The sequence below is a fragment of the Tupaia chinensis genome, unplaced genomic scaffold (assembly GCF_000334495.1).
Source record: "Tupaia chinensis unplaced genomic scaffold, TupChi_1.0 Scaffold000673_1, whole genome shotgun sequence".
In the NCBI taxonomy this organism is placed as follows: Eukaryota; Metazoa; Chordata; class Mammalia; order Scandentia; family Tupaiidae; genus Tupaia; species Tupaia belangeri.
Window position 1 is genome coordinate 1,983,888 of NW_006160196.1, and position 13,194 is coordinate 1,997,081.

Here is a 13,194-nt window from a genome sequence, read left to right on the forward strand (position 1 = left end):
TGCCCGTGCCCCTCCCCTCGCCAGCCCCGGCGCCCGCCCTCCCATGTGCGCCTGCCCCTCCCCTCGCCATCCCTGGCGCCCGCCCTTCCACGTGCTTACGCCTCTACTCTCTAGTCCCACCCTTGCAGGTCCTCCCATCCCCGCCCCTCGCAGGGCTCCCAGGCACTTCAGTTCTAAGTCCTCCAAATCCCCACAGGTCTCCCATTCGCAGCTTCCTCCGCCCCTCCTCCCACCCTCTCCCCACCGCTTCGGTCCCTCCCTGGCCGCTGTCCTCCGGCCTCATTGGCCTCTTATCTCCCCAGTAACCAGACCACAACAGTCAGGTCGGAGCACCAAGGACAGGTCAGGCACTTCAGCAGGTAGGGTCCCCTCCTACAGCCGGCCCTTCCCCCTCCTCTTTGACCAAACAGCCCGCCTCGGAGAAACCGAGAGCCCCACCACGCCCCAGAGTCAGAGCCAAGACGCGAGACTGAGAATGCGAGACGTGGGAGGTCGGAAGGGTGTGGGGAGGGGCCCGAGAGGTGATCCCTCCAAACCTTGGAGGAGTCAAAGCTCAAAGTGGTTCTAGGGTCCCCCTGGTTCAAGTCCCACTCCCACCGCAGTTCGTCGCCCACCCTCGCTTGTCCTGTCTGAGGGTCCTATGTCCGCCCCTGCAGGAGCAGCGCCCTCTTTGGCCAAGATGCCTTTGGGACATTCTGCAAGGAGCGCCCGCTCCGAGGAGGGAAGCGAGGCCTTCCTGGAGGGACTGGGTAATGCACACATCTTTTCTTTCGTTCACCCCTTCTTATCCGGTCCCCAGCTTCCCAGGTTCCTCACCCGGTGGGGTTGGGCCCGGCCCGGGGACAGACTCGCCTCCCACAAGCGCCCTCTAGTGGGATTCCGACCCGTGCCCGAATGGAGGTGGCTCGGGGAAGATGGGTAGGCCTAGCCTGGGTGGTGGGCTGGGCCAGGAAGTCTTCTGGTTGCGGGAGAAGTTACAGTGAACCCAGAACTCCTCCCGGGAGTTGCCAAGGGGAGAAGAATAGAAGGGAGAATAGAAGAAGAAGGAGAAGAATAGAAGGAGAAGAATAGAAGTTACAGTGAACCCAGAACTCCTCCCGGGAGTTGCCCAGAGAGAATAGAAGGGGCCCGAGGTGGACGTTTCAGCCTTGGTGCTGCTGACCTGGGTGGGATACGTCTTCCCCGCAGTGTGTGGGATGCTGTCCTGTGCGTTGTAGGCTGCCTCCCAGTGTCGCTGGCCTCTTTACAAATGCCAGTCACGCTCTCCCTCTGCCGTAAGTGGTGACAATTAGAAAGGTCTCCAGTCATTGCCAAACGTCTGTGGGGGACAGAATTAACCCTGGTTGAGAACCACTGGGCCTGGGGAGGTGGGGAGCAGATGGGCCAGACTGGAGAAGTGGGTAGGGTCAGGTCACTCGGAGCCTTGAATGCCAGGCTGAAGAGCTGGGGCTTTGTCTAGGAGGAGAAGGTAGGGGAGGTCTATGAGTAGGAGAGGGGCAGAACCTGCTCTGGGTGTAGAAGACCTTCCAGGACTGCGAGGGGAGGTTGTGGAGGAGGCCTAGGCAGGAGGGGCTGAGCCGTGAGCCCAGGGGACGCTCCAAGAGAGCGAGGATGCAGGGCGGTAGGGAGGAGGACTGCTGGTGGTAGGCTGGAAGCCTGGCAGCCAGTGGTCACCAGGTCCCAGAGGCTTTCCAGGAGTGCCCTCTAGTGGGGAAACATGTTTCTGAGCCTGGGCTAGGAGCGGGATTAGGGGAGTATCCAGGGTCAGTTTGAGGGAGAGGTAGCATGAGGAGAGGAGGGAGTTTGAGGGATGCAGAGACAGAGGAGACTGCAGGCTTAAGGGATGTTGGAGGCTCAGTCGAAAGTTAAATCATACTTTGGGAACCAGCAGTTAGTGTAATGGCTATGTCGCTGGACTCCCACGTAGTCGACCACGGTTCATGTCCTGGACCCGGTGGCTTAAAACTCACCCCGGGCGCGTGTGCGTGCGTGCCCAAGATCCCGAGAGGAGAATGGAGGAGAAGGGATTGCGGTGTGACCATCCCCCCTGGGGGGTGATTTCTTGCTTTCTGTCTCTATGTCTCTCTCTGTCTGTTTGGTGAGCTCATGCGCCCTATAGTGAAAAAAACCTCTAAAAAAAAAAAAAAAGAAAGTTAAATCATACTTTGTGAGACCCCAAGGGGACCAGATTCCTGGGTCCTGGGGAGAAAGGGGCTGGCAGCCCTGATCCCTGCTGAATCCCTTGCTGGTTTTGCTCGCAGTGGACTGGGAGCTGAGCAGGCTGCAGCGACAATGCAAGGTGATGGAGGGGGAGAGGCGGGCCTACAGCAAGGAGGTCCATCAGCGCATCAACAGGCAACTGTGAGCTGAGCTGGGGCCTGCGCGGGGCCGGACCCCTGGGGTGGGGGCAGGAGGCAGCCTGTCTGGGCTTTAGCCATGCTGAGCTCTGCCCACTTGCTGGTCTCTCCTCCACCCTGCCCGGCAGCGAGGAGATCCGGCGTCTGGAGGAGGTGCGGGACAAGCTCCAGGTGCAGATCAATGTTGCACAAAGCCAGGTCAAGCGGCTCCGGGACAGTGAGCGTCTGGAGAGCATGGACCGCCTGCTGAAGTGCCGGGCCCAGGTGCAGGCCGAGGTGGAGGAGCTGCAGGAGCAGACCCGAGACCTGGACAAGCAGGTGAGCTCCCTGACAGGAGATGTGGGTCTGACTTGGGGCAAGTGCAGTGACCTCGGAGCCTGAGCTTACTTGCCTGAGAAATGGGGGTGTCAGAGCTACCTGACAGCATTGTCGTCAGTGGGGATGCGGATGTGTAGGTGTGGGGTACAGTCCCAGCCATTCAGAAGGGCTGGTGCGATTTAGAGGCAGAAGTTCTCCTTTGGGAGTTGGCAGAACCTGTGTCGGGACCCTGGCTCTGCCACATCAGAGATGGACGACCTCGGCCAGGCTCCCACCTTCCTGGCAGGGCTTCTCTGTTTATAGAAAGAGGATGGGGTGATACAGCTGACTCCAGACAGGCTTCTGATCCCATCTGTCTCCCGACCTTGCTAATTGACCTTGCCAACAATGTGATTTTTCTGGGCCATTGTTCTTGCAAATTTTTAGACCCATGACTCACTGTGATATGGTTCAAACACACCAGGATGCATTGCATACAGATGGAAGCTACACACGTAGCTGAGGCTGAAGCTTTGCCAGTAATATTTACCTTTTTCCATGTGAATTCATTCTATTTTCTTTTTCTTTCTTTAGTTTGCTATAGGGTGTGTGCACTTGCCAGAGCGACAGAGGAGCGACAGCGAGAGAGAGAGAATGAATGAGAAATCACCCGCCAGGGGGGTGGTCACACCACCATCCCTCTCCATTCTCCTCTCGGGATTTTTGGGAACACATGCCCAGTTGTGTTTTTCAAGTTACTAAGTCCAGACTCCAACCGTTCAGCTGGCCCTGTGGAATCCAGTGGCCTTAACCACCATGCCACCAGCTGGCCCCATTCTGCTATTTTCTGTTCTACTCTTCAAAAAGAGACCTGCTTGTCTAGACCAGGTGTTGTCTCGGACATTACTGGCTCAGAAACAGGAGCGTGGAAGTTGCTTATTTTGGTAGTCTGTATTAGGTTTGCATTGCTGTTGGAACTAATTGCTATAAACTTGATGAAGAAAACTTAGTTACCTTAAAATTCTGGAGGCCTGAAGTGAGTTTCTCTGGCTCCATCAGGGAGATGACAGAGCTGCATTGTTTTTTTTTTTTAAAGAATTGTTTATTTAATTTTATTTATCATTATCATTATTCTTCAATTTGCTACAGGGCACATGCACTTGCCAGGAGAGACAGACAGAGGGACAGAGAGTGAGGAGAAATGAGAAAGCAAGCCAAGTCCAGGACTTGAACCACGGCTGGCCGTGAATGACTCCGGTGCCTTAACCACCACACCACCTACTGGCCGCAATGCCCTAGTGGTTTTAAGGGAGCTGGATCCCATATGTCTGACCATGGTTTGAGTCCTAACCCTGAAGACCTGTGTGTGGATACCCCAAATTGCAACAGCATGGAAAAATGGAGAAGGGATTGTGGCGTGACCATGGCCTGTTGGGGGGTGCTTTCCCCCTCCCTCTGTCTCTCTCTAGAAACCCATGTGCTCTCTGGCAATTAAAAAGCAAGACTTTGTGTGCATGTGTGGCTTGCCATGTGAACCTGATGGCACCAGTGACACTCTTTCTAAAATCTAAATGTTTATGTTCACCTTGTAAACTTATCACATCAAAGACTAGTGATTGGCAATCCTTGGGCTTGTACTGGTCTATGTAGACTAAAAAAGCATTTGATAAACTTGATCTGTTCATGGTAAAAAGTCTAGCAAACCAGGAATAAAAAGAATTTCCTGACTCTGATAAAGGGCAACTATAAAATATTTATAGCCAACATCAAAAATGTAGAGAAACATGAACAATGTTCTGTTTGAGATTAGTAACATAAGGTTATCAATATCACTTCTATTTGGGACCAGCAGTTAGCGTAATGGCTATGTCACTGGACTCCCACGTAGTCGATTGTGGTTCGAATCCTGGACCCAGTGGCTTAAACTCATGCCGGGCGCATGTGTGTGTGTGCCCAAGATCCCGAGAGGAGAATGGAGGAGAAGGGATTATGGCATGGCCATCCCCCCTGGGGGGTGATTTCTCACTTTCTATCTCTCTGTCTCTCTCTGTCTTTCTGGTGAGTGCACGCACCCTATAGCAAAAACCTCCCCCCCGCCAAAAAAAATACCACTTCTATTTAACACCGTAATGGATAAAGGTCCTATCAAATACAGTGTAAGTGAAGGGATAATGGTAAGATGGCTGGAGAGGAAGAAATGAAACAGACATTACTAGGAGATGGTCGATTTGTATACATAGTAGACCCAAAGAATCTGATTCTAACCTATAATTAGTAAGATACTTTAGCAATGTGCTCGATACGAAATTAATGTGCAAAGCCAATTTTGCTTCCCATATCAGCAATAACTTTTTTTTTTTTTTGAGAGGTTTTTGCTATAGGGCGCGTGTGCTTGCCAGAAAGACAGAGAGAGACAGAGAGACAGAAAATGAGAAATCACCCCCCGGGGAGATGGCCATGCCACAATCTCTTCTCCTCCATTCTCCTCTAGGGACCTTGGGCATGCATGTACATGTGCCTGGCGTGAGTTTAAGTCACCGGGTCCAAGGCTTGAACCGTGGTCGACTACTGGGGAGTCCAGCAACCCAGCCATTATGCCAACTGCTGGTCCCTATTTATTTATTTTGATTTGACCAGAGAGGGACAAAGCGAGAGAGGAGAGAGCGGGAAAGGGAGAAAGCAAGCCGCCAGATCTGGGACTCAAACCATGGTCGGCCATGTGGGAATCCAGTGCCCTTAACCACCACGCCACCTGCTGGTCCCTCTAAACAGACTTTAATTTCATCTTTCCACAAACTTTTTGAAGTCCCTGCATATTCTGAAAAGTCCTCCCACTATTGTATATGAAATATGAAGATGGACATACCATCTGAACCAGGGTTGCCTCCTCTCGGCCTGAGCACCATTGGGTTCTTGGGTTCAGCTTGACATTCACATTCGTAGGACCGCTAGGCTATAACTTTGTGAAAGGATAGAAGACAGGACACCACAGTGTCTTGGAATAATGGCAGGGGCCACTGCTTCTCATCCCACTCGAGGCATATCTCCAGTTGCATGACACTGCGTAGTGTTTGGGTCAGCCGCCAATCAGGAGTCACTTGTATAGTAATTGTTGTTGCCGGGGCCATAGCTGGTGTTCCATGTATACCTTAAACCGGTACATTTCCATGGAAACTGTGTTGAAGAAAGTAAAAAGAACAACTATTTTTGTTAGGCGAGATTTTTATTATAGGGTGCATGCGATCGCTGGAGAGACAGAGACAGACAGAGAGACAGAAAGTGAGAAATCACCTCCTAGGGGGGATGGCCATGCTGCAATCCCTTCTCTTCCATTCTCCTCTGGGGATCTTGGGCATGCATGCACATGAACCTGGCATGAGTTTTAAGTCACTGGGTCTAGGACTTGAACCACATGGTAGTCCAGTGACGTAACCATTATGCCATCTGCTGATCCCATTAAAAGCATGGTTAGATCTATTGTTAATCCTTCCTGCCACCCAGAAATCCCACTTCTGGGGAAAATGATCATAGTGTTACAGACCATGTCAAGACCCTATCAACCATGGGGCCGGCAGGTGGCATGGTGGTTAAGGGTGCTGGACTCCCACATGGCTGACTGCAGTTTGAGTCCTGGACCTGGTGGCTTGCTTTCTCACTTCTCTCTTTCTCTCTCCCTCTCTCTCTTTTTCTCTCACTCTCTCTCTGGTTAAATTAAAAGAAAGAAAGAAAGAAAGTTAAATAAAATAATTAAAAAAAAAAGACCCTATCAGGGGCGCTTCTCTCTCTCTCTCTCTTTCTCTCTCTCTTGTGTGCATGTGCTCTCTGTCATGGAAAACCAAACTTGAAAAAACTGAACTGATTAGGATTACACACAGAACATAGATAAGTGTCGAGAATATTTGAATGAAGCTAGTTATAAAGTATGTATACAGCATTATTTCATTTATATATAATTCTTTTCTTAAGAATTCTTTTTTATTGAACTTTATCTATTATTATTATTTTCTAGTTTGATCAGAGAGAGAGAAAGTGAGAAAATAAGCCACCAGGAGGTCTGGGACTCAAACTGCGGTCGACCATGTGGGAGTCTAGCACTTTTAACCATCAGGGCCGCCTGCCAACCCCAAGGTATTTTTTAAAAATAATTATTTTATTTCATTTTATACATCATCATCATTATTATTTTTAAAATTTGACCAGAGGGAGACAGAGAGAGAGAGAAAGCAAGAAAGCACCCCCAGCAGGATGAGAGAGAGAGAAAGCAAGAAAGCACCCCCAGCTGGATGTGGTCACACCGTAGTCCCTTCTCCATTTCTTCCTCTGCTGCGATTTTGGGCACGCACACACACATGCCCACACGTTTTCAAGCTGTGGAGTTCAGGACTTGAACTGTGAGGATGGCCATGTGGGATCCAGCTACCTTAACCACTATGGCAAGAGGCTGGCCATGAATATATTCTTTACATGGTGAAAGGGACTTTGCATAAGTAATTAAGGATTCTGATATGGTGAGGTTAGACTGGTTTATCTGGGTGGGTCCAATAAAATCGCAGGGACCTTGGGGAGAGGCAGGAGGGTCAGAGACAGAGAAGGTGAATGAGAGGGAGGGAGGAGGTATACCAGCAGGAGCGGGGTGGGGTGGTGCAGCCACGAGCAAGGAGTGTCCGTCCCACCTCTGGAAACTGGACAAGGGGAGGGATGACAAGACAAGCTGCAGACCGGGAGAAAATATTTGTAAAGCATGTCTGAGGAATAATTTGTATCCAGAATATATTAAGAACTCTTCAACTGAATTAAAAAGACTGTCCATATGAAGTGCTGGTGAGGTATGGAGGAACCGGAACGCTCATGGCTCATATCCTGTTGGTGGGAATGTAAAAACAGTCACTTTGGAAATATAGTTTGGCAGTTTTCTTTCTTTTTTGAGAAGTTTGTGCTATAGGGTGCGTGCGCTCACCAGGAAGACAGAGAGAGACAGAGAGACAGAAAGCAGGAAATAACCCCCCAGGGGGGATGGCCACGCTGCAATTCCTTCTCCTCCATTCTCCCCTTGGGATCTTGGGCACGCACGCACACATGCCCGATGTGAGTTTAAGCCACCGGGTCTGGGACTTGAACTGCGGTCGACTACCTGGGAGTCCAGTGACATAGCCAACTGCTGACCCTGGCAGTTTTTGTTTTTGTTTTTTTTTTGAAGAAAGATTTTCTGTTATAGGGCACGTGCACTTGCCAGAGAGACACACAGAGTGAAAGTGAGAAACCACCCTCTAGGGGGGATGGCCACCGTGCAATCTCTTTTCCTGCATTTTCCTCTCAGGATTTTGGGCATGTATGCACATGTGCCTGGTGTGAGTTTCAAGCTGTTGGGTTCAGGACTTGAACTGTGTTCAGCCATGTGGGAGTCCAGTGCCTTAACCACTACGCTACCTACTGTTCCCAGTTCGGCAGTTTTTTTTAAAGAAAGAACCTACACCTACTGTATGATTCAGACATTTCATTCCTCAGCATTTACCCAAGAGGAAAGAAAGCATATACTCATATAGTGAATTAATATACACGAGTCCTCATAACTACTCAACTTTATTTGTAAAATCCCAAATGGGAACAACCCACATGTCCATCAGTGGACAAACAAACCCATTTAGGGGGGTATTACCCACCAATAAGAAGGCCGGGTTATTGGTACACAAAACATGGGTAAGCCTTGGGACTAGCAGTTTGTGTAGTGGCTATGTCACTGGACTCCCACGTAGTCGACCGTGGTTTGAGTCCCGGACCCGGCGGCTTAAAACTCACGCCAAGCAACTGAGTGACATGCCCAAGATCCCGAGAGGAGAATGGAGGAGAAGGGATTGTGGCATGGCCATCCCCCCAGAGGGGCGATTTCTCGCTTTTTGTCTCTCTGTCTTTGTCTGGCGAGTGCATGCACCCTATAGCAGAAAAAAAAAAGCTCTCCAAAAAAGAAAGAACAAAAAAACACAAAAACATGGATAAGTCTCAAATAATTATTCTGAGTGAAAGAAGCCATACCCCTACTCTACGTGGAATACATAGTATTTGAGTTAATTAATATAAAACTCTAGAAAATGCAAATCCACCTATCGTGACGGAAAACAGATTGGTGATTGCTGGGGGGAGGAGGCTGCAGGAATGATCCGAGGGAGGAACTGCAAAAGGGCCTGAGGAAACTCCGTGGCGACAGGTACACTCACTTTCTGGACCGCTGAACCGTGTGGCTTGTATATTTTGGATAAATGCAGCTTTATTCTGTGTCATCCACCCCTCAGTGAAGCTGTTAACAAGACTTCCACCTCACACCATAGAGAAGCAAATTCTAGCTGGATTAGGGACCTAAATAAATGTGAGGAGCAAAATCGGAGTACTTTTAGAAATTGGAGGAGAGTGCTTTCTTTCTTTCTTTTTTTTTTTGAAGAAGTTTTTGCTGTAGGGTGCGTGTGCTTGCCAGACAGACAGAGACAGAGAGACAGAAAGCGAGAAATCACCCCCCGGGGGGATGGCCACGCCGCCATCCCTTCTCCTCCATTCTCCTTTTGGGATCTTGGGCACGCACGCACACGCGCCCGGTGTGAGTTTTAAGCCACCGGATCCAGGACTTGAACCGCAGTCGACTACGTGGGAGTCCAGCGACATCGCCATTACGCTAACTGCTGGTCTCTTTTTAATTTTTTTTTCATTTGCCAGATGGCTTGTGTGCTCACTAGACAGAGAGCTCCCACCCCCCAGTGGGTGTGGTCACGCTGCAATCCTTTCTCCATTTCTTCTCCTGTTGGAATTTTGGGCATGCTCACATGTGAACCTGGGGTATTTCTCAAGCTTCTGGGCCTGGGATTTGAACTGTGGGGTTGGTACCCTGAGCCATCAGGCTCCATATTTTCCCTTTTTATAAAAACACCAGTCATGGGGCCAGCAGGTGGTGTAGTGGACTCCCACGTGACTGACCGCAGTTTGAGTCTTGGATTGGCAACTTGAAACTCAAGCCAGGCATGTGCGTGAAGGCCCAAAATTCTGATGGAGAATGGAGAAGAGATTGCGGTATGGCCATCCTCTCTAACCCCGGTGGGTGATTTCTTGCTTTCCGGCTTCTGCCTCTCCAGTGAGCCCACGTGCAAAAGTCTCTAAAAAACAAACAACAAAAAAGCATGAGTCATATTGGGCTAGGGCCCATCCCAATGGCCTCATTTTAACTTCTTACTTCCATAGACCTCAGCCTCAGGCGAGGCCGGGAGTTGAACACACGAGTTCTGGGGGACGCAGTTCTATACACAGCCGAGCACAGTGGGGAAGCGCAGCGACGGCGATCCGCGTGCTCATTTAGTCTGCACGTTTCCTTGAGAGACGGACAAAAGCCACAGAAATGTTTGCCCTCGTGGGGCCTTCAGTTTAGTTGGGGAGACAGGACATACCCCAAATAAATACAGAGGAGATGAGAGGGGCAGGATTTCAGGTGGAAGCAGACCCAGGGATTCCGAGGTCATCTGGCCCATCCTTCCCATCTCTGTCTCTCATCTCCACTCTGTCTACCGGCCTGGCTCTCCTGGGAGCCTCGTGTGGTGGGGACAGTGAGAACAGAAGCGCTAGACTCTCATGTGCTTCCCCCTGAATACCAGGACAGGAGTTGGGCTGGCTCAGCTTGGGCCCACGGCCATCTCGAGGCCAATCCCTGACTGTCCAGTCCTGGGGCGAGTGGCTAACAGGGCGGTGTGTCATGGTTGGAGGCCCCCAGAACCACGTGGAGGGTGGTGCTGTCATGGAAGGGTAGAGAAGATGCAGGGCCCACAGGGTCGGTGAATATCTGCCACGCTGGGGCCCTGCCGCTCTCCCCTGGCCATTCCCTCTCCTCCACGTTCAGGCCGCAAACAGGTTCTGTCCTCGTCCCTCCAGATCCAGGAGTGGGAGACCCAGAACTTTGACCACAGTAAGGATGCCAGGGCCCCGGGACTCATCCTCAATCAGAAGGTCAAGATCCAGAGAAGGATCAAGGTTCTAGAAGACCAGCTGGACAGGGTGAGCGTCAGCCTCTCGGCTCTCCCAGGCCTGAACTCTGGAGCTGGGGAAGAACTGAGCGAAGGAGCTGGGACGGGGAGCAGTGGACGGGTGAGGGGTGTCAAGAAGCAAGGTCCTGGAGGGATGGCCCGTCCTGAGGAAGGAGACCGAGGGGTCCGCAGAGGCAGGGGCACTGCTCTCAGGGCCTCCTTGGAGACAGAACAGGCCGGTCTCCGTATCTGACAGGTGCTCCTCCTCGGCTGAGCGTGGAGGAGGGAGGCAGGCCAGGCTCAGACAGACTCTTGAACGACGCCCCCCACCCCGTCTGCTCCAGGTCACCTGTCACTTTGACACCCAGCTGGTGCGGAACGCCGCCCTGCGGGAGGAGCTGGATCTGCTGCTCATTGAGAGGAGCCGCTATCTGAACGTGGACCGCAAGCTGAAGAAGGTCAGCGGCCCTGAGACCCAGGAGCCAGGAGCCAGCCCTCACCCAGCTCTGCCTGCAGCCCTTCCCCTCTCCTGCTCCAGCACTTGACTGTGAGCGTGGAATCTGGCAAAGGCTTGGATTTGCTCCAGTCCGGAGGGCACGGAGATCTGGGGCGTGCCAGATGACACCTCTGATGGAGAAAGCACAGAGCAGAGCGGTCCCCGAGAGCGTCATCACCCAGGGCGGTCGAAGAGCAGGCAGGACCAGTCACGTGCCACAGGCAGTCCTTTGCAGGACTGGCCCTCTCTCCTCCTGTCCCTCCTCTTTCTCTTAGCTTTTATTTTGAAATAATTTAATATTTAAAGAAAAAAATGAATCACACCAAGAACTCCTATATGTCCTTCAGCAAGGCGGATAGTTTGCGGCATTTACTGCCTTCCCCTCCCTCTGTGTGATTATGGTGGGGATGACCACTGAGCTCCTGGGCAGAATGTTGAGGGTGTTACAAAACCATTTTCTTACATAAACAGTGCAGTTATCCAAGGCAGGACCGGTGACATTGTTACAATTCCGAGCAGTCCGTTTTGCAAGTTCAGAGGTGGTCCATGTCGTCCTTTGTAGGTCATTTGATTTTCCTGCTCCAGGCCCCGGCCCAGGACCCCGTGCTGCCTGTGGTTGTTCTGGCTCTGTTCACTGGATTAGTCCTTCCTAGCTTTGTCTCTATGATGTTGAGAATTGGAGGAACTAAAACTTTATTTACTGTGTTACCCGTGAGCTTCCGCGTGTTCTTACAGTATTCTATGAGAAATAATCCTTAACTGTCAGACGTTCATTGTGTCTTCCCCACAGGAGATCCACCTCCTGCGGCACATGGTCAGCGACCTCATTGTCTCCTCTACCTCGGCCTACGCTGCCAGGTAGGCTCACAGGCTCACCCAGCGCCATCTAGGCCCGAGCCACACCTGTCCCTGAAATAGACCCTCAGAACCCAAGCTCCCCTTCCGTCCACTAACAATGCTCCTTTCTTTCTCGGACTGGTTTCCCTGCTCTGCGGGCAAGGTTCTGTTCTTGCGGCATGCGAGCTAGTCTGTATTGCCCTGTCAATGACACCTGGCAGCCGGGATGTGGGGAGACTTGAGTCGGACGGTGCACACACTGTGCGCGGGGCGGGGCCTGCACCGAGGAGGGAGAATAACTGGGCTGTCCCGGTGAGTCGGGGTTGAAAGGAGCAGGACTCTCCCAGGCTGCCTTGTACGGACTGGAGAGCGCGAAGCTGCTCTGAGCGTGGGCCTCTCTGCCTGCCTCGGGGTGCCTCTCCCCCTGCCGCGGGGTTCCATGGCTCTCTCACTATTTCTCGCTCTTGCTCCGTCTCCACTTCTCTCTCAGCACCAGCCACCGTCTCACCTTCTGTCCGGTTCTCCTCTCGCTCCTGTCGCTGTCCTTCCTTCTGCCTGTGTCTGGATCTTGCTGGTGCCTTCTTCCTGCTGTGGCTCCTGATCCTCGGGCCATCAGTGGTAGCCCTGGTCTACCTACAGTTTCTAGGATTCCCCCCCCCCCACTTTCTTTCTCTTTTGCTTTTATTAAAATTTGCTAGAGGGTGGCAGCAGCAGACGGTTACATCGCTGGGCTCCCTTGGCTTCAAACTCATGCTGGGCGCGTGTGTGTGCATGCCCAAGAGTGTGTGCATGTATTTTTCAAGTTGTTGAGTCTGGGACTTGAACTATGTAGTTGGCCATGTGGGATCCAACCGCCTTAACCACCAGGCTATGGGCTGGCCCCTTCCTCTCTTTTCTTCCTTCTTTTCTCTTTTCCTTTCACTGAGTTAAATGCACATTATAAAACTCACTGCTGTAAAGCGTACAGTTCAGTGGCATTTTGTACTTTTTAAATAATTATTTCATCTATCTTTATTTATATTTATTTTGATTTGATCAGAGAGGAACAGAGTATATGTGCTGCCGAAGCGAGCACAGAGAGGGACAGAGTATGAGAGAGAGAGTGAAAGTGAGAAAGCAAGCTGCCAGGTATAGGACCCGAACCGCAGTCGGCCATGTGGGAGGCGAGCGCTCTTAACCACCACACCACCTGCCGGCCCCAGGCATTCTTTCT

General features: G+C 51.5%; 1 protein-coding gene across 1 annotated transcript in view; it reads left to right on the forward strand.

Moving 5' to 3' along the window:
- Nucleotides 1-13,194, forward strand: part of ODAD1 (outer dynein arm docking complex subunit 1) — a 44,026-nt gene that overhangs the window by 10,248 nt on the left and 20,584 nt on the right. The window contains exons 3-9 of the mRNA XM_006160208.2: nt 303-359; nt 657-749; nt 2,262-2,361; nt 2,486-2,675; nt 10,557-10,679; nt 10,993-11,106; nt 11,935-12,002. Of these exons, the coding sequence (XP_006160270.1) occupies nt 680-749; nt 2,262-2,361; nt 2,486-2,675; nt 10,557-10,679; nt 10,993-11,106; nt 11,935-12,002 (665 nt within the window). The 5' untranslated portion in view covers nt 303-359; nt 657-679. The remainder of the gene's footprint in view (nt 1-302; nt 360-656; nt 750-2,261; nt 2,362-2,485; nt 2,676-10,556; nt 10,680-10,992; nt 11,107-11,934; nt 12,003-13,194) is intronic.